Genomic DNA, 25,836 nt, shown 5'->3' on the forward strand with positions numbered 1-25,836 from the left:
CATAACATCCTCCAAATAAAAGTGTTGCTCTTGCCCTGCCACAGATGACGTGCTGACTTTAGGGACAGAATTCTAAAAGCAGTGAGTAGACATGCCAGCCTCTAGAACAGACCACGAAAGACTCTCAAAATGAGATTGTAAGCTTCCCATTTGAGACTAGGAAGTATCCAAATAGAGGTTAACTATTGTTCCTATCAAGGAAGGAGAAATTATCTCTAGAATTACACATTTTAAATGAGGTGAATTTTTTATTTCAGCCTGGAACAATATCCTTCAGAAAAGCCATTGACTTTATATGAGTAATATAACTAATGTTTTATTGGTAAATTATAATTTTCCTCTAAATAGATTATTTTAAGGGGTTGACTACATTATTAGGTGTTATTTTTATGATGTCCTTAAGCCAAAATGCTTTCCAAAGTACAAATCTCCATATTTATAAATGAGCTAAATAGAAAAATATGACTTTTCAAAATTTGTTTCGAAGGCACTTGTTTTTTCAAAAAAAGTTATTTCCTAAAACAAGGTATACTGGCATTTAACAACTATGCACATACATTTTACTCTAATTTCATAATTGTACTAATTTTCCATTGTAGGGATAATAAAACTATATTGTTAAATGAAACCTTTCTTTTTGTGACTTATTTGTGGAAAACTTTGCCCTCAAAACAATAATAACCTTTGCATAACTTTCTTAAAGTCACATTAGTAGAGCAAATGTAGTTATCTCTGGAAGCTCAATTGTGATTGGTACCACTTTGATGAATGAGAATATGCTAAATTACCTGCCCTATCCCCCTACAGAAAACAATTCTTTTGGGAAAAGAAAACCCGTTTGCAAAAATGATACAGAGGATCAAGCCAAAGGTCTCTGTTCCAAAGAGCCATTTTGTAGTATGGTAGAAACTGGGCAAAGATCAATATCTTAGACTGTATGCCAAAATAAATTCAAAATGGGTACATGATTGAGATATATACATTTAGATATAAATAAATAAATATAAATAGATATAAATTATAGATATAAATTTAGATATAGATAAAAGCAAACTGGGAGAGCAAGGAATAGTGTAGCTATCATGTTTATGGAGAATAGGAACTGCTCTCCCATTCTCAGTCATGAAACAGTTTGAAATGAAAATATAACCACCCCTACATTTGGTAAGTGTTATAATATGCTCACTTTAATGCCTTTTGGTTCTAACTGTGGAAACAATTCTTATGAGTGTATATGTTTACTACAAATGGTAGCCTTATGTCATACTCTTCAACCGATCTTTCAGCTTGTGGTTTGCTTTTCTAGGGCTGAGTCCAGTGAGCTGTCATAAGGCAAGAAAGCAACGCATGACCCGGTGCCACAATGACAAGGCTTCCTCACTCTGTCCTTATCTGGCATTTCGTGGTCTCGGTCACTCTTTGTGAGGTTATGAAATCTTCCTGAATAGTCATAAGAAAGCTCTTCTTTTGGCAAAATATCTCTGGCTGCAAAAAGTGCCAACCTGGGCACCATGGAGTGAATGCGGACAGCGATCATCAATAGATTTGGCTCACAAGAATGATTAAGGAATCTGCCAACGTTCCCTATGTGAGCAGGATCCACAAACGTCTCTATCATCTGGCCATTACGAATGTGCTCTCTGACAGCTATGATGTAATTGAAATCATGCTCTGCTTGTCCTCGGATCCTTCTGCACGCCTCCGCAGATCCTAAAATTTCACCAGCATATTCACAAACAAACCTTCCTTTGGGTATAAACTCCAAGGTGCGGAGTCCCCAGCCTTTCTTCTCAGTCTTGAACACCTGGAGACTGAACTGCAGACCTCTTTGAACCACTCTGTTCTTGCATTGATCACTGCACTGGCACATGACGTTGCATTCGAACACTGGTCTGGCAAATTCTGCTTCACTTTCTATGTCTCTGAGGCGTGAATTTTCATAATTCTCCCCATGAAGGAGACATGAACAAATGGCAGGGAGGCAAGAGGTTGTGAGACAAGTGCATCCAGGCAAGGTTATTTGACTGGGATCAGCTTCTGCTCCAGGTCCAAGCACATGTTCAGGGGTATACTACAAAGATAAAAAGATACCAGAGGTCAGTGTGGGACATTATAATAAAAGTCTGCAGTTGAGACAAACTCTAACACAAATAGATTTTTTATACTGTTATAAAAAATTATCTCTCAATTTTTTTTTAAAGAAGTATTTTCTACTTATCTTTAAAGATTTGGGTGACTCTTCTGCAGAGGATTTATACAAAGACATGACTTAGAACTGGACAGCATAAGAAGGTACAGGGAACTGAAATATGTGACATTGGTAGTAACCCATAGTGATGCAAACACAGAGCCATCTAGGTATTTAATATTTCTATATTTGCCATTTTTTCCTATCGGAATATAAAACTCCCCGAGGCCAGGAACTGTCTTGTATTTTCTATTTATAACCTTAGTGCTTAGCATAGTGTCTGGCACACAGTAAGTACTTAATAAATGCTTTTTCATTTGTTCAAGTGTTAATATCAATGAAAAATTTCCTTTTTGGGGGATATATTCCCAGATTTCACACTGAATTTTAAATTTAAATTAAAAATTAAATTAAAATTTTAAAAAATTCCTAGGTTCTTTAAATTCTTAAATACTCATACTTCTGACATTTCATGCAGGACATAATTATTTTACAATTCAATTTTAACCTTCAGAGGGGAAAATTTGGTTATTACATAAATCACCTTTTCAGTTCAGTTGTTAAAACCAAAAGGCTACCATTGTGATTTTTCTTTACTAGCCATTCAGAAAACAAGTTGTAGAAAGAATGCCATCTATTAATAGTTACAAACAGTTTTTAAAAATGGCTTATCTCTAAAAAGGTATAATGGTGAGGGACCAGCTCTCTTTCTGGGGGGGGGTTCATACCTGTGATCTCATCACTGTAGGAACCTCATTCTATAGAAGCCCCTCCAATGATCAGTAAAAAGACAACTCACTGTAACTTAAGACAGTGAGGGCCTGAGTAATTTATCCATGATCACACATGTTGTGTGTCATGAGTAGAACCTGAACTTTTTGGAAGTGCAGAATAATACACGGCTGTATCCAAGTAGTTTCTGTTGTTTCTGCCTTTTCTGTTTCTTTGTCTTTATGTACATAGATGGCCCAGAAGAATGAAGGCTGGCTTAGAAAGAAATGCCTTGTCCATCAAATTCCCCTACCCCATCATCGTCTGCAGAGTCTATTTTAAAGCTTTTGAATATCAAAAGTAATGTAGGCCAGTGACTAGTGAGGCATTTTAAGAAGTAATGAGAAATTAAACTTTATCATTTTTGGTGAAAGTTTTTGTGAAGAATTCTTTTGAGTCTACTTGTTCTTTCTAACTCTCTCTTTCCTAAATACTGTATAATTCACTGAGCCAAAAAATGATTTTACGACATAATCATCTCCTTTTAAAATCATGCCTGACTTCTTACAATTCTGTAACTTGCAGAAAAGCATATCAGTCCTTGGTGAATAGATTTGCATTTCATTGCACAGAGATGAAAAAGCAGGACTTAACTTTGATCTCCTAATTTTATTTTCACCAATTTCTTTTCTTCTTCAGATTTTGGTGAATGAGGATATATTTTATAGGGTTGCAATCTTAGATGAAATCCTCAGGGATTGTGATTACATTTGGTAAACAAAGTAAAGCAAAAGAGTCTTAGGCCTCTCAATTTATAAAGGAGGTCTTTCATGTTTTTGAGATGTTTCATGTTTAAAGAGAATTATTTTTCCTTGCTATATCTAACCCTAAGTATTCTCAGGGTGATATAATTGTTTAGAAATATATTAATGTGGAGTTCAGTAGACTTAAAAATACTAAATTATCTATTTAATTTTCAAAATCAGAATGTTAGCCCTTTGATAGAGGAACTAATCTTAATAGTATATACTAAACACTGATAAGATATAAGAATTGTTATATTGGAAAAACCATCTTGTTTAACAGAACCACTTAGAAAAAGAAACACAACTGATATTATTGTACCTGTTTACAAAATAGTAGAAACCCAAATAGCTGTGCATCTTTTAATCCAAGAATCTCAAAGTAGTAAAAAGAGCTTGAAGCATTTCTCATTTTTTTGTTAGAAATGAACAAACCGAAGCATTGACTTGACATTTAACACACACCTCCTATGGGGTAGGTGCCAGGGATATATGTAAGGGCAAAAGAAGCTCCCCTTCCAACGCAGGAGGCAACATTAGAACTACTATGTAAAACGGGATAAATTTTGATCACCCACAGGTGGAAGGCGGCAGCATCAGGGGGATCTAGAAAGGCTTCTTGAAGAAAGTGGTATTGTACCTGGGACTTGAAGGAAGCCAGCGACACCAGATGAGCACACAGTAATCTGGGCTACAGGGAGACCAAGTGGACATGAGCAGCATTTAGGGGAAGGAAACCAGGAAGTCCTGACTTCGAGTCCTATCTCAGTCACTCACTGTGGAGCCCTGGACAAGTCACTGTCTCAGATTACTCATCTGTAAAATGAAGATATTAGACTTGATGATCTCTAAAGTCCCTCCTAGCTCTAAATCTACGGCTAATGAACATCTCAGTTTATTAGGATGGTTGGGAAAAGAAGTATATTTTCGTTAACTGATAGTTAACACATTTATTAGGGAAGTTTTTTGGGACAAAGAAATACTGGACAGAATGTACAGACTGTATTTTCAGATATAGATAACTATATTGGATGGTCTTTCAATTATGCATTGTTCAGAAATTCATCACTTTATCAATCACATATCTTTGTTTTACTGAGTACCTATAATGCCAACATACTTTGAAAATTTAAAGCTGTTCATAATAATCTGTCTAGAATAAAACTAAAGAGAAAAGTAAATTCCTTTTCTAAAATTTTAAGCTAAAAAGTACTTTGATCAGAAATCTAGAACTAAAGGTGGTTCAGAGAAATAAGGAAGTACTTGTTAAACTACATAAAACTATAAACCCTGAGTTGTTCCTCTATTCCTACACAGCAAAATAAGCTTAGGCTGAGCTCAGAACGAACCAGTCAGACATTCAATAAACATTTCAGTGTTTATGATATGACAGGCACTGTGCTGAACAGTTAGGATACAAAGATAAAAACGTGGGCCTTGCTCTCAAACTCACATTTAAATGGGGAAGACAACATGCAAATGATTATACACACATACATATATGCACACACATGCATATATATACACATAAACACACAGAGGGTAAAAGGAAAGTAATCTTGCAGAGAAGGAGCTGAATGTTGGTAGGGGGAAGGGGAAAAGCTTCCTGAAGAAAGAGGGATTTGACTGAGTCCTGAAAGAAGCTGAACATGTGGACAGAGCCTTCCAGCAGTGGGTCACTGGCAGCGTAAGGCATAAAATCAGGAGAAAGCATGTTTGTGGGCAAGGAGCAAAAAGCAGGTTGATGCAGCTGGATTGTGGAGTGTATGGAGAGGATAGAATGGATAAAGAGGGCAAAAGTGTGAGGGAGTTGGGGGTGAAGGGAATGCCAAACAGAGAATCTTACATTTGATCCTGCAGGTACAGGGAGCCAGGGGATAATGGCTTTTACTGGGCAGAGGTAACATGGTCAGACCTGGGCTTTAGTAAAATAAAATCCCTTTGCTGGCTGAGTGGAAGGGATACTGGAGAAGGGGCAGAGAAATAGTGGTACCCTTGACAGTTAAAAAAAATTGGGAAGGGGGAGGATTTGGGGTTAAAGAGAATGAGATCTGATTTGGACATGTTGAGTTTGAGATGCCTGTGGAACACTGTATTTAAGCTGCTGAACAAAGCAATGGTGATGCAAGAAGAGCCAAAGAGAGATGGTTCCAGTTACCTGGATTCCAAACTAGGTGATTTAAAAAAAAATCATTTAATATTTATCAAGCATCTGTTCTATATGAAATACTACCATACTACTTTTTATAATCGCAGAAATAAAATTAAAAAATGGATTTTTATTGCTACTTTTTGTTTCTACAACGGCTTAATATCTCCCCGAATGTCTCCCCTTCCCTATCCTGAAGGGCCATCTCATGGAGCAAAAACACAACCCCCCAAAATTGAAAGCTGAGCCTATGAACTCGGACTTTTAGCTGCATGCTTTCCCAAGAGTACTCACTAAGTTGGATTGCTTTGTTGTTTTGGCTGCTTTGATTAAAAGTTTAAAGCTTTTCTAATTTAGTATTTGAAGAATCTACGGTTTCCTTGATGTGCGTGCATCCTCCACTGACATGAATCACAAGCACTGTTTTATCATTATCATTATTTCCATTTACAAGGCTGAAGGCCTTCACTCTACAACACTCCCCATATTCATCATGTGTGCCCGATAATATTTCCTTATGTTTTTGTACTACAGTTTCTTTAGTCATCCCCAGCTCGATGGGCATCAACTTTGTCTCCACTTCCTCACTACCACAAAAAGAACGGCTGTGAGTACTTTGGTGTAATATGGAATCTTTTCTTTATCAGTGATGTTTGGGGCATGTACCTCAGTGGAATCTTAGCCACTGTGTCTTGCACAGTTGCAGTGTTTCCAGAATGCTTGCACACAAATCCCCAGCGCATTAGTGTGACTGACTTTGCACAAGCCCTCCAGCACTGACGATGCCCATCTGTTGTCCTTACTGCCAACGTGCTGTGTGTAAGCCAGAGGTAAAGCCTCAGAGTGGCAATGGCATTTCTCTCATTCTCAGTGATCTGGAGCACTCTTTCACGTCGTTAATAGTTTGCCGTTCTTTTGAAAATTGTTCCTATCTTCTGATGACATCTGTTGGGAAAAGGCCTTTAGCCTCTTACACGTTTCCTTAGTTGTTTTTATCTCTTGTCGGGCAAACATGATACAAATATTTTTTCCATTTGACAACTTCCCTCCTTATCCCAGACACATTCATTTTGTTTCTCCAGAAACTTTTCTATTTTGTATAATCAAAATGATTTATTTTTTTTTGTAATTATTTCTATTCCAGGTTTGGTTAGGAATATATCTCCTATTGATAGCTGTGAAAGGGTCATCTATTTCTCTCCTATTTTTTTTTTTATGGTATCATCTTTACTATTCAGTATAATTTTCCTATAACACTATTAAAGGTAAATATTTAATTTGTTCAAATATTCTATAGTATTGAACTATGAAAACACAGATCCTTGAAATACTGAAGTTTAAGTTATACAGATGTTACATTTAATGTGCTGTATTTCTCTGTTATCAAAAAGACTTATTGCACTGGCTAAAGTATAAGCAAGAGACTTGAAATAGAGCTTTGACTTTCAAAGGCATGCATGTGTACTCGTCTATCTTTGTAATTTGTCTTATCTAGCAACAAACCTCAGAGAATTACTTCATGTAACATTTTCACATTTAGTCTCAATTTTACTTATTTAATTTTAAATGTTCATCAGAATTGTAATGTGTTCAATATGATTTTATTTATCTGCAAAGATATTCCCCAGTACCATTCACCTCAGTGGCTATGTTAAGTATTAACCTACAGGTCATTTTTGTCTGTAAGGGCTAGATGATGAGATGTGACTACAGGATTACCATTTAAAAAATATAGGAATGTGTAGGGTAATAAGTGATTACTTTAAAGATACTTTATTCGTAGGGTAATGTTAGTTATACACTTTCTTAAAGAACAGAGATCTTATTTAATAATCCAAAAGGATGTATGTATACATTAAATAATCAAGATGGTTAATTTCAGTGAAAAGTACTTGTGTGGGTAAGCTTACAAATGTTATCTTTTTTATTTCTTAAAACTATGCTGTAGTTTAAAACCTATTGGATCTGTTTTTCCATTGGTATCTAGTCTCTGGTGCAGAATGTTTTCCCATTTTAGTATTTTAATCCCCTTTTAATCTTTTGTGATTCTAGACTTTTTTCTGCCATAGATCTACAGATAACTCTCTCTCCACCTGAAATTTCTTGCTCTTGCCACATCACCAGCCCATTTCCTTTTCCAATCATGTTTTCTGAATGATATTTTAAATCTTTCTATTATGAAAAACAAAAACAGGTCAGTTGTACTTAATATAAGATGTGAAAGTTTTGAAGCAAAATTTACAACACAGTATAGGTATACCTTGGGTCCCCCATTAAAATTTTAGTTCATTTTGAGCAGGAATTGTTTCATTGTTTGTATCATTGTCGGGGCCTAGCATAGTGCCTGTGCTAGTTGGTCCTTAATAAATACTTGTTGGTTGACTGCTTATATAATACAGTTACACAAATAGTATTTATCACTTTTTTCTTATTTTAGGTACAAAATTTGTTCATAAATTCAATTACATTACTTTTACAGTCTTTCCTTTTTCATGATTGTAAGTGTATTCTCAGTACCTAGCACAGTGCCTGGCATATTGGTAGGTACTTGTTGACTGATACTACATGGTATATTAAAAGTATTATCTGCATTATGTACTCAAACTTCTGAGATTTTTGGTTAAAGCTAAGTGTTATTAACGCTACACATAAGTTATTTTAATTAAAATTGGGGGAAATGACAGCAGTTGACCCAAGGCAACTGGGTATGAAAATTTGGAAACAAATAATCAGAAAAATATTACTAAATTGGGGGAAATAAGCTTCATTATTTCTCAGATTTCCAAAATATAAGTTTTATTTGGATAAACATATCAAATTATGTTGATGACTTCAAGGTAAAAACTATGACAAAAATGTAAAATCCACTGATTAGAATTTTGGAGTTGACATTCATGTTTCTTCAAAGGAAGCTTAACTAAACAAACATTTGGGATGCCATTTCACTAGAAGCCTAAATTAAAATGGGAGACGATCTTGGTCTACCAAATGTATTCATTCCTGGTCAGTGAGGACTGTGCAGCTGAGCAGTTAATTAAACAGTGCTTCCTACTGTTCTCCAGTGGTTTCATGACTGCTCGGCAGCCAACAAGGATGGAAGCTCTTAAGGGCAAGGAAGTCTCAAGCCTTTTGCTTGGCATCCTTTACAACAATGGGCACAAAACGGAGCGTGCAGCCTTGGAGGGCTCTGCAGAGACTTGTCAGACTGAGTAAAGACTGCTCTCATCATTCTGCAGAAGTTTCAGAGAATCATATTTTGCATTGCCTAGGTTAAAGCCTTTGGCTGCTTCTGGGTTTCACAGGCATGGCCATGAAACAGGCCTCCTTCCTTTTTTGGTTGTTCTGAAACACCAGCTACAAAGGCTCTGTACTTGGCCTTTAGCCCCATGAAGTTGTTTTTGCTGAAGGCAGCTAGGAGGGGCCTGTGGCCAGATTAGTGCTGTTATGAAATCTTCAAAATCGTGTTTGGAATTGGTTTCAGAGATCAGAATAGCAGAGAGTTAAGTACTGGCTGAACAAAATGAATGCGTTTTTGTTTTTGTTTTGTTTTGAATCATTGATTATCTCGGGCATTAGAGTCTCTTTTCAAAGTTTTGTTTCAGTTTTCTCACACAATACCTAAAAAGAAATGAGTAACAAAGTTATTTTTGCCTGGGAGTTATATTCTTGCTTTAATACTTCTGAGGGCACAACTGACCAATGTAATTTGGAGAAAACATGCTTGAAAGTACAGAACTGCATAAGCTACCTACATAATAGTGACTGTAATTTGCCACCATCCATTACCTAGTATTTGTTAAGAAAAAGGACTAGCTAGTCAGTTTCCTTGTACATGTAAGTGAGCTTGCATATTACCACAGGCTTTGAATACGTTTAGAGAGAACAGAACAGAATTACAAAATCCTATTCAATATTACCAAAAAGATCTTGTGGTATTATAGGAACTGCTTCTAAGTGTTTTTAGTCTTTACCCTCCCGGAAAGTTGCATGCCATTGTGTAAATAACACCGGACATGGAGTCAGAACATCCAGGGTCCACTCCTGAGTCTGCAACTTAACCGTGTGTAACTGTAGGTAAGGAGAGTTATTCTCTTCCACATCTGGGGGGTTAGGGACATGGTGCCCCAGTGATCTGGAAAAGCCACACACAAATTTTTTGGCTCTCTTTTCATACCAAAGAAGTCCAAATTTTTTCTTTTATGGGGTGTTTACAGTACCTTATTGTAAAACGTGGGTTGATATTATACAATGTTAAAAATATATTTTTTGCATTTTTGAGTCATTTACTGGCGTTTGAGTGTTGTCTGCAATTTCCACAAAACTCCCCCCAAATTCCCATTTAGTTCCTTCTACTGACCTGTGATATATTGAAATCAATGAGGCATGTTGTAATATGGAAGGGATAACTGTAATTTAACCTCTGAGCCTGCTTCTTCACCAGCAAAAGGGGATAATATTTGTAAATCAATCAATAAACACTTTTTAGGTGTTTATTATAGCCAGACACTAAATGCTGGGAATCCAAAAAAAAAAAAAAAAAAAAAGCAAAATCTGTCCCTGTCCTCAAGGAGCATATGTTCTAATGATGAGGTAGATAGTGTTCAGGGCAGATAGGACAAGCAGGATTCAGGATGTGACCAGTCATAGACTATGCATTGATGCCCCTATTGTGGACTTCTCTGTGTGCTTTCACAATGCACCCTGCACTACCTGACATTCCAGAACAGTGCTTCTCTTCCCCTTTTCCTCTTCCCCTTGCTTATGACAAAGACACCTCCAGACTACCTAATAATCTGGGCATTCCAGATTATTACACCCCCTCCTCCCCTTCTCCTACTCCCTTTCCCCCATCCCATCAAACTGTATTTAGACCAGACATCTAACCTGAGTGGAGTGGGGCCTGCAGGGTGTGTCACCCCAACAGATGCCTTTGTCTTGGAGATGGTCTGAGTGAATTCTTTTCAGGACAGACCCTGTGACTATGCATCTATTCCTTGTCATTCTGGTGAACCCCAACATTTTGGCATGCCCGTGAACCCCAACACTAATAGAAGTGGAGATGCAGATAAATCAGAACATAGGAGATAAATACAGAGTAAAGGGAAGGTAACTTTTGTGGAGAGGGCAGTAGAAGGTGGGAGAGACCAGGTAAGGCCTCCCAGAGGAGGTGCTACTTAAGCTGAGTCATAAAGGAAACAGAGACTTCTAAGAGTTGAAAGGATGGATACCATTCCACGCACAGAAATGAGAGATAGCAAGCTCCAGGTGAGGAACAGAACAGAGGCCAGATGGCTGGATCCTAGAGTACATGGGAGGTAAGACAATGGAAGAGGCCAATGGAAGGCTAGCAGAGGCCATGCTGAGAAGAATTTTAAATGCTAAAAGTAATTTTATTTCCTGCTGGTAATGGGGAGCCACTAGAATTTATTGAGTAATGGAGTGACATTTTTTTATCTATGAAAATCCTTTCATCAGCTGAGTAGAAGATGGATTAAAATGAGGATAGATTTGAGGCTAAGAGACTGATTAGAAGGCTACAGCAACAGCAGAGGGAAACTTTGGTGGGAGCCTGAAGCAGGGCAGTTATCCATGTTAGGGGAGAGAATGGGACATATATGAGATACTATAAAGGTAGAATCAATGTGTGTGTATGGGGGGGTGGTAGAAGGCTCATAGGCTAGAGATATTGTAAAGAAAGAAATAATAAAATCTGGTTAATGACTGGATATTTTAATGCAGAGTAAGGGAGAGAGAGGAATCAAGAATGTAACTGAGGTTGCAAAGCTGGGTGACTGGAATGAGGGTGATGCCCTCAGAAGCAATAGGAAGCTTGGAAAAGGGTGAAGCTAAAGCTAGTGAATTCTATTCTGGACTGAATCTGAATTTGAGACGCTGATAGAACATCTAGTTCCAATTGTTCAACAACCTTTTGGTCACATGGGGTTGGAGTACGTGAAAGACATGAAGATGAGACAAACAGATCTGGAAATAAGGGAGGTAAATCTGTACAGTGATGATATTTGAACCTTTGCACAGCTATGATACAATCCAGCAAGAGTATAGAGAGAAAAGAGAAAGGGCCCAGGATAGAGAAGTTATGGGACACCCATGGCAAGTTAGAGTGACATGGACAAAGATCTAGCAAAAGAATGTGAGCAGTGGTCAGACAGGTAGGAAAAGAAACAAGAGAAAGCAGTCACAAAAACCCAGAGATGAGGGATCCAGGAGGAGGGGATGGTTAATATTATCAAGTATTCCAGAAAGGTAAGTAGAATGAGGACTGGGATAATTAAATTAACATTGGTAACTTTGAAGACAGCAGTTTCAGTTGAATGATGAGGTTAGAAGCCAGATCTCAAGAGGAAGCGGAGGCCTTCAGAGAAAAGGGGAGAAAGCTATTGGGCATGGCAGCATCTAGTGAAAGTTTTTCTAGATTTGGAGGAAACTTAATTGTGTTTGTAGGCAGCAGGAAGATGGAGAAGACAGGGAAAGAACGAGGATTAAAAAGGCAGGGAGGATGAAGGTGGGGATAATCTCTTCCTCGTAAATTTTACCTGTTTTTCACTTCAGTACTTAAAAAGTATATAATTTATTAATCAGTTTTGGCAATCTCTACGTTGACACAGATCATAAAACTCTTTTCAACTTGGTAAATGGTCTTCAAAAGTTGCTGGGGCCAAAAAATTCTTTACCCTACAGTCAACTTGGTGAAATTCTCTCCAAATTTTGCTAGGATAGTACTGTGATGTCATACATACTGTCTTCTGTCCAGAACCTGCACTCAAAGGCTTTCCATCTTGACAGGACCTCCTGGTGTTTGGGCTGCCATGGTATGACCTTTCTATAACTACCTCCATAGCATGATGAAGTATCAGATTACTTCAATGAAAGAAAAAAATATTTACTTAAAATGGTCCTAAATTGGTCTTCTGCCTCATATCTCTCCCTAGTCCACTTGCATCTTCACTTAAAGTGAAAGTAAAAAGTAAAGATCAAACATGTCATCCCTTAACAAATGACTTCCAAAGGCTTTTTTTTTTTTTTTGGCTTTTAAAATCCTTCACGGTTTGATCCTAACCTCTTTCTATATATATCATTCTTCTTCCGGTACTCCATGGTCCAACCCAACTGCCTTTCTCTGCCTTTGAATAAACTGTTCCCCATGCCTGGAATACATTCTCTCCTCACCACTGCCTTAGAGCAGGACTGCACAATTTGCAGCAGCCCAAGGATTTCAGGCAGCCTGTGAAAAATGTAGAGGAAAACATCCTTTGTATGTAGAGGAAATCCTTTGGCATGCCACAAGTTGGGCAGGCCTCCTTTAGAGAATCCCTAACTTCCTTTAAGATGCAGTCTTCTAAAGGAACTGGTCCCTTCAATCCACTGGGCCTGTTTCCTCACCTGTAAAGCAGGAGGTGAGAGATGGTGTGTGGTCTAGAATCTAATCTGCTCCCACTCCTCCCCCCCTCTCTAGTCATTAGTTGACCTCCAAAGTTTCTCCCAGCTATAAATCTACAGTTCAGTGTAACATTAATTGAAACACTGAATTTGGGACATTATGAGTTTACTGTTACTAGTACTACTACCACCACTACTATTACAACAACTGCTACTACTACTACTCTGTTGGGGTTCAGTTGTTTTTCAGTCATGTCTGACTCTTTGTGAGGTTTCCCTGGCTAAAATAATGGAAAGGTTTTCTTCTCCAGCTCATTTGAAAGATGAGGGACTGACACAAACCGGGTTAAGTGACTTGCCCAGGGTCACACTGCTAGTAAGAGTCTGAGGCTTGACTCCTGGCCCAGGCTATCTACTGAGCCAGCTAGCTGCCCTACTACTACCACTGCTACTACCACCACGCTATCCACAAGTAGAATTCACCGCTTTTGAGGACAAACAAGAGGCACTTATTTAAGCACCTACTACGTGCTGGGGCTGTATATAAAGACAAAAGGCAGCCTGTCCTTTCCAGGAACTCAGACCAAGGGGGAGACAGCATGAAAACAATTAATGCACATCACGTGACGGGCAGTACTGGGGATCATTCTCACCCGGGGGGTCCTTCTGCCCACCCAGGGCATTTTTATTTCAATTTAAAGAATACTTTTTTTGCTTTTTCTTCACGGCACCTAAACTTCGCCCTACATTTCCTTGGCACAGTCCCCAGTACACAGTAGGCACTTCATTAATGCTTGCGCTTCCCCCTTCCCCGGGGGGCGAGGGTCCCTCACAACATCCATGGGAAGGAGGGGCCGGGAAAGGCGCAGGATGCTGTCCCTACCTCCCCCACGCGGAGCTCAGGGAACGCGCAAAGAGGCCGAGAGACGCACACGTGGCTGGGGACCAAGGACGGCAACATGAGGGGGCGTGGCGCACTACGAGGGCGGGGCCAGGCGGCCAGAGGGCGGGGCCGTGCGCGCGCAGCTCCTCCCCTCCCCCCCAGTCGGGTACCTGAAACTCAGGCTCTTCCCCTTCGGGCCACGAACTGATGGGCAGGTTCTCGAGGCCGCGCCCTACATCCCGCTGCCTTCCAGAGGAGGCCTCTGGCTGTTCCTTCGACATGCCGGCCTCGGAGGGCGGCCGTAGCCCAACGTCTTCTCCTTTCTCGGTTTCTTCCTGGCTCCTGACCGCCTCAGCCCACGGTTCGTGGTTCTTAGTGAGGCAGGGAGAGGCACCTTAGGTCCTGAGAACGACCGTCTGCTTACCCACACCCATCTTCACCCCTGTGAAGCACCGACTAATGGGTTAATCCGGGAGGATGCTGGGAGTGGTTAGCTGCCCTGCCCCGTGGCCTCATGGGAATTGTAGTCCCCGACCTCGGCCGCCCGGCTCCTTCCACAGGAGGGGCGGAGAATCAATCAATTTATGGTTTCTCCTGCCCTGGACTTAGTGACCAGTGGCGCAGGTCAAAGCCGGCCAAGCTGCCTGGCCAGATTTCTGGTGACTTACCAAAAAAGTCTTATGGATGCCCTCTGTCTTTATATCAAACCTCCTGCCTCCACCAGATTCCCTCCCAAGAGCTACGGAGCAAAACCAGCTGGCTGGGTGACGTCATGGGACATTCATGCACATAGTAGGCCCTTCAGTGTTTGCTGACTGACTGCTTAATCCTGCCCCCTCCCGCGACTGGCATAGGGAGGGAGGCGTGTTCTGTTATCGGGGTTCTGGGGCTCCTGGCTTTCCATTTACATTGTTGCTGTGCAGAGGATAGAGCACCAGTGAGGAGTCAGGACCTGAGTTCAAATCTCACCTCAGACACTCACTAGCTGGGAGACCTTGGGCAAGTCACTTCACCCTAGCTGCCTCATCCTGGGTCATCTCCAGTCATCCTGATGAAAATCTGGTCCCTGGATCCAAATGGCTCTGGAGGAGAAGTGAGGCTGGTGACCTACACAGTCCTCCCTCACTCAAACCCAAGTCAAGTGCAAGTCATGTCATTATTTCTCTGAGGGCATGGTCTTCTTGGACAATGAAGGATGGACACACACTGATGTATGTTCTAGTTAGTCCCTCCTCCTCCCACTTCGAATCAATTCTTACCTGTTTTTCCTTCTGCTTTTTTAAAAAAATGATCTAGGTTTGCAGACTTCAAACTTTGAAGGACTTCAGAGGTCACTGAATCTACCTCCCTTCTTTCCCTCTGAATTCAATCTAGAACAATCCAGTCAACATTTATTAAGCGCTTACTGTGTGCCAGGCATCCTGCTCAGCTCTGGGGATACAGGTAATAAAAAGAAAAATTCAGTTTAACCAGGGCTTACTGTGTGCATGTACAATGCTATTCTAGACTGTGGGATACAAAATAGGAAAAAAAAATAACCCAAGTCTTTCTTAAGAAATTATGTGCCACTAAATGCCTAGGTTAGAAAGAAAAAACAAAAACAAGCCCCTGTTCTCATGGAACTTCCATTCTAATGGGGGAGATGACATAGATAGGTTAAAATGATACCCTTGGGGAATGTGTGTTCTAGTGGTAGTGTGTGTGTGTGTGTGTGTGTGTGTGTGTGTGTGTGTGTGTGGCGGGGGGGGGGGAGTTTCAGTGTATAGAAAGTTGAGTTAATAAATGTGAAGGTTTAGAATCTATAACATGCCTGGGAGAGGTAGTATACCAGTAATCTGGAGAGCTGGCCTTGAAGGTGGAGCTTGAATGTGACAGTAGCTGTGTGACACAAGGCAAATCATTTTTTAAAAAAACCCTGTTTGCCTCATTTTCCTCATCTGTAAAATGGGGATAATAATAGCTGGTACATCCCAGGGCTGTTGTGAAGATCAAATGAGATAATGTGAATATATGCTAAGCATTTTATAAATGCTAGCTATGATAATAATAACTAATAACCAAGACCCCAATAAGATACATACCTCAGATATAGATTCCTTTTGTGATTCTAGGTAAGTCATAATCTCTCAGTGCTCTAGGTAAGTATCTAAGACTATTCATTATATAGAAAGTGGTTCATGGGTTGAGGAAATTCCTCACCAAGTGTTTGTTTCCATCACCAGTGAACTCACGGATCCGTTCCCTATCCCTAACAGGCCCATGCCTCTTAGGAGGCATGCAGAGGCTAATTGACTTGGCCAGAGTTAATTGCCATTAAATATCAGAAGGGCAATTGGAATCTCGTTCTTCTTGACTCCAGGGTCAGCAGTCTATTAATCAGATGAGGCTTTCTCTTAAATAGAGTATATATAGAAGGGTTTTAGGAGGGAGAAACATTGATAGCAGGAGGATCCGAAAAGGACTGATGTAGGAAGTGAACCCTGGATTGCCCCCTTAATGGAAGCTGATGATTCCAGGACAAGGGAATGCCTTTCATTCACCTGGAATAGTCTGTGCAAAGTTTGGAGGCAGGAGATGGAGTGTGTATGAGGAATAATAAATAGGCCAATTTAGCTGGAATATCCTGTGAGACAAGTGATATGACATATCTCTTATTCTATAGGGAGACTGAAGACTGGGATACTGAAACTGAGGCCTAGAGGGATTACATGATTTGCCCAAGGTAAGTAAACAGCAGATTTGTGCTTTATCCTTAGTCTCCAAATTTGGATTTCATGTTGGGGGATTTCCAAATAGCATCCTATCTCCAGTTCAATTTGGGAGGATGACACCAGCAACAGTTATTCCTCCTGTCTTCTGCTGTTGAATCCTTCTGGATCTGGCTTTTATCTATAGTTGAAATTGATAGGATGAGATATTAGGGGACCAGAAATCACTGTCTCTAAGACATTCTTTAAAATATGTTTTAAAAGGTATAAAAAAACTCTTTTATCCTACAATTAAGAGTTGAGGTTTAGGATGTAGATTTGACCAAAAGTCCTAAGTGACTGAGCAGGGATAGGACCCAGGTACTCAGATGCCCAGCCCAGGGCCCTTTTCAGGTTACTCCTACTATACAGGATCTTGATCTGGTGATTAGCTGGCCTATTGGCTACCATAGACTTTACACTTAAAGTTAGTAGTAAAATTAGTGACATTAAATTCTTATCTGAGAGTAAGTGCCTAAAGTGGGGGGAAGTAGTGGCAAGAAGGAAAAGCTACTATATACAAAATTCACCTACTTAGTGAGTACCTCATATGTGTGAAGTTATGGGGATTCAAAGAAAAAAATACTGATTATTTACCTTCAAGGGACTTATATTCTGCTGGGCAGATTATGATATATATATTGAATGACAGATGTGATGGGGGCACAGCAGAGATCTAGACATGTTCTAGGACTATGTGAAAGAGAACATCTTTTCATTTGGGAGGGACACCTCGCAGAGGAGTTGGTGTCTGTTAGATCTTCAAGAAAGGAGTCTGAAAAGCAAAGATGAGGAGAGAATTCATTCTACACGTGGCAGTGTGCTTTCTTGACTCCTTGGAGCTGAGAGGCCCGAGCCCACACCAGCTCTTCTCACCTGTTCACCATTCCACTCTGCCTCTGCTTTTCTGTCTGCTTTCAACTCCACTGAACGAGATGCTCCTCCTTGGATAAGCTTATCACTTCTAACCTCACCACCATGCTGCTAACTCAAACCTTGTTTGATACCATCTCCCACAGCCTTCCCTCTCCTCTGATTGGAGGGCTGAAGGACAGCATACCAAATTCCTCCCAAAGCCTGCCCTTATAGAGGGCAGAAATAGGATTTTCAACTCACTGCACTCTGCCCCTGCTGTCCTACTTGGTTTAAACTCCACTGAACAAGATGGCCCCATACCTGGTACTCCCTGGTGACTTCAACCCTTTTCTGCCTTCTTTTGTGAATTGTCCCTTCCCATCAGATTGTAAGCTCCTTGGGGCCAGGGGCTGTCTTTCTTTTCCTCAGTTGTATCCCCAGCACTTAGCACAGTGTCTGGCCCATAGTAAGCACTTAATAAATGTTTATTGAGTTGGATTGTATTTCCTACCATCCAAGTGCCTATTCCTTTGTTTATTAGAACCATTCTGGTTTAGTACCATGAGATCTGGACTCTCGGTTCTCTGGTTCACTGATATGTCACTTTTGGCAAGGCATTGACTCCTCTGGGCATTGTTTTCTCATCTATGAAATGAGGGATTGACTGGATGATTTCTAGGGTCTCTTCCAAATATGGCTTTCTATGATTCTCTGGTTTAGGTGTCTTTCATGAGTTTGATCAGGTCACACCACCCTATCTATCACAGGATTAATGTAAAGAAAGCACTTTGTTAAACCCTGAAGCTATGTATGTGTAAAATGCTACTACTGTTGCTGGTTTTCTCAGCCCAGAACAAAGCTTTTCCCACAGAGGGCACTCAGCAAGTTGTGATTAACGACAACAGGTTCCCTTTTTCTTCCTTTAGGGCAAGAACAGAAACCTCCATTAGCAAACATGAAAGCTGTTTTTTAGGCATTTAACATGACACTCTGACACTGACTGTTTAGTCTCCTATCTGCTTTTTAATGTTGCACCTTCCTCAACTTAGGTAAATGAATTAGGTTGGAGAAGATTGGGGGAGAAGAGGGAAGAACCGGACTTTATGACCATCTTCAAAGATGTGAAGGATTGATTAGGCGTTGTGTGTGGCCCCAGAGGATGAAACCAGCAGCAATGGGTAGAAATGGCCAAGAGGAAGGTTTAGGCTTGATACAAGGAAGAACTTCCTAACAATAAGGGGAGTTTCCCCAATGTGGAAAGCACTACTTAGAGAAGTGGTGGCATTCCCCTCCTTGGAGGATTTGAAGTATAGGCTGGATGACCACTTGGTCAGTATGTTTTAGTGGAGATTCCATTTATGTGTGTTTGGACTATGTGACTTCTGAGGTCCCTTCCCTTTCTCCAGTTCTGTGATTCACCCTGAATTATCTTAGGAGAAGCTAACCACAGATAGAGCTTTAACCAGTGCCCTCAGAAATCTTTTTGTAGTAACTCTTTAGGCATAAGGTGATTCTGCTTCTCTTACAATTTTACCCTTCTGACTGACTAATGGAACTAGAGGAAGAGCTCCGCTTAAGCTTCAAGGTTTTCAGGTGTTGACTGGTATGCAAGAAGAAAGGACCCAGGTGCTCTTAGAAATGCAATGCATCATCTAATATCACCCCTAGTTTCTCCCTGTCCTTATTCTCTCAAGTGAGTGTCTGAGCTCAGTGGTTAGAGCCAAGAGGACCTGGGTTTGAATTCTGGTTCTGCCAATTGTTGTTTGTGTGACCTTGGGCCAAGTCACATTATCACTGCAGGTCTCCGTTTCCTTCTCTATAAAATGAGGAGTCTGGATTAGACCACTTCTGAGGGCCTTTTTGGCTCCAAGTCTGTGATCCTATGTGGGTTTTTCTTTCAGATGAGCTCTGGGTCTGATTAAAAAACAAAATGTTATTCTGTGCCATGGATGCTAGTAATAGGAGACCTACTAGTTACCGTCATGAAATTTTAGACCTGATCCGCTCACATTTACATGGTTTGAGAAGCAAGGCTTTTTGAGGGGACTTGGAGGGGGAAACAGATCCTTGCCTTCTACCTCTCTCTTCTGTGTTTCATTAATAGGACACATTGGAATGAAGGAAACAAGTATTTATTAAGCACCTACTATGTGTCTAGTCATTGTGCTAAATGCTTTAATCCTGGAAGGTAGGTGCCATTTTATAGATGGAGAAACTGAGGCAGACAGAGGCTAAGTGACTTGTCTAGAGTCCTGTACCTAGTGGCTGTCTAAGGCTAGAATTGAACTTGTCTTCCTGATTCCAGGCCTAGTACCATCTAGCTGCCTCATGGCTTTTCCTCACAGCTGCCCTTCTCTCCACCCTGTTTCACTCATGTATCACCCTTCCTGTGGGGTGATATTTGAGAGGGCCACCATGTAATATTATGCCTACCTTATCATTTTGTTTGCTGAGTGTGTGGTATATGAAGTAAGTGAGGCTTTATACCAAGTATAACCCATTTTCAGTCAGTTTAAACTTGATGTACATAGAGAACTTTAAGAAGTGAGTGATGGGGCTGAAGTTAAGACATTTGTTTCTGACAGTTTACTCGTTACAAATATTTCTGAAATCAGAGAACACAGATTCCCTTCCTTTCTTGTTTCTGTGCCTTTCAAAGCTGATGAAAGCATTGAGGACAATGATAAAACAACACCAGCTCACTTGCTTGCTTAGGGAAAATGATTTGCTGAGGAATAGGAAAAAATACAGAATAACTTTTCTTACCTGTCAAATCTTATTCTATAAATAGGTTCTTTGCCTCTTTTGATATATTTGCATAAAAGTAGTTTACATTTTACTCTTAAAAATGCAGTTTTATTTTGGGACACTTAGTTTCTTCTCTCCACATTTGTGTATGACCTTCATCTTAATTGGTTTGTGTGTTTTTTGAAAGAGTAAAGTGGAAATTAATTTGAACAGGACCTCAGAGTTTGAAGGAATTTTGGAGACTCTCTGGGTCCAAATGGTATCCAGACAAGAATCCCACTTACGGTATCTTTGACAAGTGTGGAGTGAGTGGCAGGAGCCCTGGAATCTGACCACCGAGATTGGACTTCCAACTCTGCTTTCTCCACTGCTGCCCGACTGCTGGCCAATGACTTTCTGTTGCTGAGCTGCAGAGTTTCTACATTTGTAAAATGAGGGAATTGCAGCAGCTGATCTTTAAAGTCCTTTTCAGGAGCAAATCCTCTGAACCTTTGGAAGACTTCTAGTAATGGGGAATCCACTAGCTTCAGTCAGTTCATTCCATTTTTGGACAGCTCTGATCATAAAAGAGGTTTTTTTTTTCCTTTTCAGAATCAGAAAGTGGTCTTCTTCCTGTTACCCCAAGTGACCTTCTCTAGAGCCAAGTAGAACAGTCAAATCCCTTCTCCCCCTAGCAACTACTCAAGTAGTTGGTGACAGCTTTCATATCCTTCTTCAATCTTCTCCAGGCTAAACACTGTCAGTTTCTTCAAATGTTTTCCATTGGCACGGTTGTCAGTCCCCTTCATCATTCTCCTTGCCCTTTATTAAATGTTTTCCAGCTGATCCATGACCTTCCTAAACTATGATGCCTCAGAACTGATCACAGTACTACCCCATCTGTGATCTAACCAGGCCATACTACAGAAGAACTTTTACCTACCTCATTTTGGACACTGTATCAATGAGACCGAAAATTTTATTAGCTTTTTTGGGTGCCAGGTCACACATATTGACTCATCTGGATCTTGCAGTCTTCTCAAACACCAGGTGTTTTTCACACAAACTGTCATCTACTGTGGTAGGCTTTGGCTAGACTCCTCTACAATCCTCACTGAGCCCTGATTGCTACATAGAGGTGCACTCTGATAGCAGGGGTCATGGTAAGGATTTAACTGGGGAGGAGAAAGTGAACAAAGCTATCAAATAGCAAGAGGAAAGAGTCAGGAGAAAAAAGTTGGAAAACGTAAAATAGACGTGTCTCAAGTCTCATCGACTCTGTTTTGACTTTTGCCTGAGCAGCCTTCAGGCATTTCCAGTGTTGGAGGATAGAGACCCTCACCTTGTCCTGGAGGCTGGGAGATTGGACTGAAGATGAGCCTCACTGTGGGGAAACAGAACAGCAAGGAGGCTGTCTGCTGACAACTATTATTGAATACAATCTTTCATTGGGTATCCTTGTCCTGTGCTTAGCAACTATATTCTTACCTGTCAGTAGTCTTCTGAGATTTCTTTGAATTTATCCCTCTGGTAAATTTCTTATGGTGCAAGAATATTTAATTATATTCATATATCATAATTTGTTCAGCTGTTCTCCAGCTGATGGTTTAGCATAGTGTCTGTCACATAGTAGGCATTTAATAAATGCTAAATAGAGTGACTGACTTGTGGGTAGCAACTTTGTTTCCAGTTCTTTGCCACCACAAAAAAAAATTATAATAAATATTTTTGTATATATGGCTCATTCCCCCTTGTCATTGACCTCTTTGGGGTCCATGCTTTGTCGTAGTATGTCTGGGTCAAAGAGTATGCACAGTATAGTGTATATTAGGTTCCATACTATACCCTAGGTATAGGCTAGACTAATCCATTGCTCTAACAGTATGTTGGTGTTTCCTGTCACTTTTGTCTTTTAGCATCTTTGCCAATAATATGGATATGACAATATGATCAGAGTTTAATTTGTATTTCTCTTATTATTAGTGATTTGGAGCATTTTCATATGGTTGTTAATTACCTTGCACTTCTTCTTTTGAGAAATGCGTATTTATATCTTTTGATCACTTGTGGAAAGGGAAAGACCTTTGTTCTTATGTTTGTATCAGTTTCTTTATATGTATTGGATATAAAATCTTTATCAGAGAAATAAGCTACAAAAATGTTTTTCCCTGGTGACTATTTGCCTTCTAACTACTGATTTTGTACAATAGCTTTTACATTTTATGGAATCAAAACTCTCCATTTTCTCTTTTATGATCATGTGTATCCCTTGCACAGTTAAAAATTATCCCCCTGTCTATAGTTCTGAAAGATATTCCTCTGGCCTTCCCTGTAAGTATGATACTACTATTTGGAGCTTGTTGTGGCATGTTGTGAGCTATTGGTCTAAACATAATTTCTTCTAGATAGCTTTCCAATTTTCCCTGCAGATTTTGTTGAATAGACAGTCTCTTATTTCAGTAGTTAGTGTCTTTTGGTTTACCAGACAATATATTACTATGTTTGATTGCTTCAAGGTCTTATTGACTCAATCTGTTCCAACAGCCAACTTTTCTGTTAGTTAACCAGTACTGAATAATTTGGGTGATTATTACCTTGTAGTATAGTTTGGGATCTAGAACTGTTAGGTCCCTTTTCCTTCCCACCTTTTTTCATTATTTCCCTTGAAATTCTTGACCTTTTGTTTCTCCAGATTAATTTTATTATTGCCTTGTCTGGTTCTGTAAAGTAACTCTTTGATATTTTTATTGGGATGACACTAAATTATGATTTAAGTAGTATAGTTATAGTAGTATTAATAATGGTATTAATCTTCCACATACATATTGGAACTCTCTCAAATACTTTAACTTCTGTAACAACAAACAAAGTGGGATTTGTTTGTTTTCTTTTTGGAGTTGTTTACCAGGCTCAGGCTAAATTGTGAGTATCTGAAGGTTCAATCTCCTTTGAGCCCTGATAGTTCACAGCTATGCTGAGTCACATAGGTGTCATGCCTACTGACTCTGAGCCTATCAGGAACTGAGTTGTCATATATACTGGGAGGTTAGTATTTTATTTTGGGGGTTCACTTATGAGAAGGACCTTGTGATTATCTGGTTGAGACTGTGAGTAGTTGTTTGTTGAGAGCTCCCTAACTGCTCAGTTGTATATACTGTCTTGATCCAGGGATGTATGTAAAGTGTATAACTATATTGCATCGATTCAGGCAGTAGACCTCTGTTAGATTTTATTTCTCTGTATTTTCTCTGTTTGTTGGTTAGGAGGCTTGGTAGTTTTGGAAATATAAGAAGGTGTGTCTGGAAGCATTTGGTTGAACTAATTAAAATGATTATTGATCCCTCAAAAGTTGCCTTTCCTTTTATAAATGCAGATCTAAGAACCTGTGATAGCAGCCCCCTCTGTGTATGTCAGGGTGCTTACTGTTACAACTTCTACTTCCTCATTTTCTTGTTTTCCTAGTTGTCTACTCTTCCACTTCTTAGCTACTCCCAGGGATGGTAACTGCTTTCATCTTGCACTCACTCACAAGTGTTGTGATTACATGTTCATGACCTCTGAAATTCCTTCATCTAATCACTTTTTCTATATTTCCCTCTGCTTTATGGCCACTACCTTTGTTCTTCATTCCCACCATGACCTTCAAAGCCTCCAATACTCACTTGTTCCCCAGGTCATCACTTCTCTACTCCATGATGAATCAGTATAATTCCATGCTGTCTCATACACTCAGGTTCTATGTCCCTTTATGTTATCATCAACCATACCTTGCCAAGTCCCTATCTTGAATTACTCCCCACTATCTTCTGCTTTTGCTCTTATTCATGTGCTTCTGAATGAAATGGGAGAAAATAACAAAACTAGGTCTACTACAGATTTATTGCATAATCTCAACTGGGTTCTTATTGCAACAAGGCAATTCTTTTAGACCTTTCTAATTTTTTTCATTATTCTCTTTACCACAACAGCTATTCCAAATCTTTTTGTCTCTCCTCAAGCCTCCTGTGACACCCCCTTCTTCCCATCTTCTCAGCTGAGGACTTTGACTCATTCATCATTGGAAAAAAAAATGGGATACCATTTGCTAAGAGTTCCTTCTCTTTCTCGTTTTTCTCAGATGTCTTCTTCCCCTATCTCTTTCACCTCTGCCTCATGCTTGGAGGTGGGCCTTCTTCTTCTCAAGGTAAAGCTGAAACATGTCCTCTTGATCACATTCAATCTTGTCTTCTCCAAGCAGATTCATCTCGTTCATCTTTAGCCTTTTCCTATTTATTACCCACTTCTTGCTGCATGCAAACACACTCGTGTCTTTCCATACCCTTAGCTTCCCTGGATCAGCCATTCCACTATATTCTAGACCTTCTACAATTCTGTAAACTTTTTTTGTTTATTTATTTTTGCCTGGGTAACTGTCTTTTCTTCTCTCCTCCAAACACACACCGGAAGACTCTGCCCCAAGGCTGAACCCCTAAGAATGATGATAACCTACCTGAATAACCCAGTCCTGAATGATTAACATACTATTCTCATCCCATCATACTCTCTCCAATCTAATGATTCAGAACATCTGGTTGTCCTTGTTCAAACTGTTCTCCATTCTCCACTAGCTTCCTTATTCTTAGCCTTCTCACCCCTCTTCTCCCCTCCCCTGTCATGTTCTATCCTAAGACTACCCATCCCTTCCCATGTGCTCTGGGGAATGCCTGCTCCATAGGCTCTTATACTAGGGGACTTCAACATACATTTTCATACTCTCTCAGACATACTAACTGTACAATTCTTAAACTTAATCATCTCTCATGACCTACTCTTCCATCTCACCTTAGCTACACACAGAGATGGTTATATCCTTGATCTTGCCATTAATTCAATTCAATTAGATAAACATTTATTAAGCACTTACCATGTGCCAGGCATTGTGCTAAGCATTGGATATACAAATTTAAACAAACAAACAAACCAGTTTCTACCCTCAAGGAGCTTTATAATCTAATGGAGAAAGACGACACACAAAAGGAAGTTGGAGAGGTTGGGGGAAAAACGCCAGGGGGCACCTGATGTGGGGGCATCTTTTTCTGTGGAGTTCAAACGAAGCAGAACTGCAGATGGCAGGTAGAGAGAGAGAGAGGTGGGAAGTCTAAATCCTTCCCTCTCTAAAGGAAAGCTTTAGGAGGAATTTTGTGTTCCACCCTCCAGCTCTTTATTTAGAGGGAGGCTGAGGGAGCTGAGAAGGTGTTGAGTTAGCAGCATGGTGATGATGGTCAAGTGGTCAGCTTATCCTGGGAGGGGCAGATCAAAGGTGTAGAGTCGCTCATGTGTTCTACTTCTATGTTCATGACTACTGATATTCTTTATCTGATCATAGTCTGTTATTC

The 25,836-nt window shown here is 40.0% G+C and overlaps 1 protein-coding gene and 1 long non-coding RNA gene across 4 annotated transcripts in view; one reads left to right on the plus strand and one right to left on the minus strand.

Annotated features, from left to right (window-relative positions):
* Positions 1-228: 228 nt before the first annotated feature.
* Positions 229-14,620, minus strand: LOC140497541 (histone-lysine N-methyltransferase SETMAR). Of its 2 annotated transcripts, none has more exons than XM_072598624.1 (2): positions 14,303-14,620; positions 229-2,071 (listed from the first exon to the last, which is right to left on the minus strand). In XM_072598624.1, the coding sequence occupies exons 1-2, from the start codon at positions 14,411-14,413 to the stop codon at positions 1,283-1,285; spliced, it is 900 nt and encodes a 299-aa protein (XP_072454725.1). In that variant the 5' UTR covers positions 14,414-14,620; the 3' UTR covers positions 229-1,282. The 2 variants fall into 2 exon arrangements, with proteins under 2 accessions (XP_072454725.1, XP_072454726.1); XM_072598625.1 differs by lacking the exon at positions 14,303-14,620 and adding an exon at positions 14,133-14,289.
* A 53-nt stretch (positions 14,621-14,673) lies between these two features.
* LOC140497542 (uncharacterized) overlaps positions 14,674-25,836 on the plus strand; it is a 103,567-nt gene continuing 92,404 nt past the window's right edge. Inside the window, exons 1-3 of one of the 2 annotated variants that reach the window (XR_011964724.1) lie at positions 14,674-15,343; positions 15,507-15,575; positions 16,795-16,854. This is a non-coding gene — a long non-coding RNA (uncharacterized lncRNA). Of the gene's footprint in view, positions 15,576-16,794; positions 16,855-25,836 lie in introns of both variants that reach the window. The other variant, XR_011964723.1, reaches the window with a different exon arrangement.

The sequence above is a fragment of the Notamacropus eugenii genome, chromosome 3, assembly GCF_028372415.1.
Source record: "Notamacropus eugenii isolate mMacEug1 chromosome 3, mMacEug1.pri_v2, whole genome shotgun sequence".
NCBI lineage: Eukaryota > Metazoa > Chordata > Mammalia > Diprotodontia > Macropodidae > Notamacropus > Notamacropus eugenii.

Excerpts from the sequence above, each read along its gene's own strand:
- LOC140497541 (XM_072598624.1), bottom strand. The coding sequence starts at position 14,413 with ATGTCGAAGGAACAGCCAGAGGCCTCCTCTGGAAGGCAGCGGGATGTA. Across the intron at positions 2,072-14,302 it reads GGGAAGAGCCTGAGTTTCAG|TATACCCCTGAACATGTGCT; the intron begins GTACCCGACTGG and ends TTATCTTTGTAG.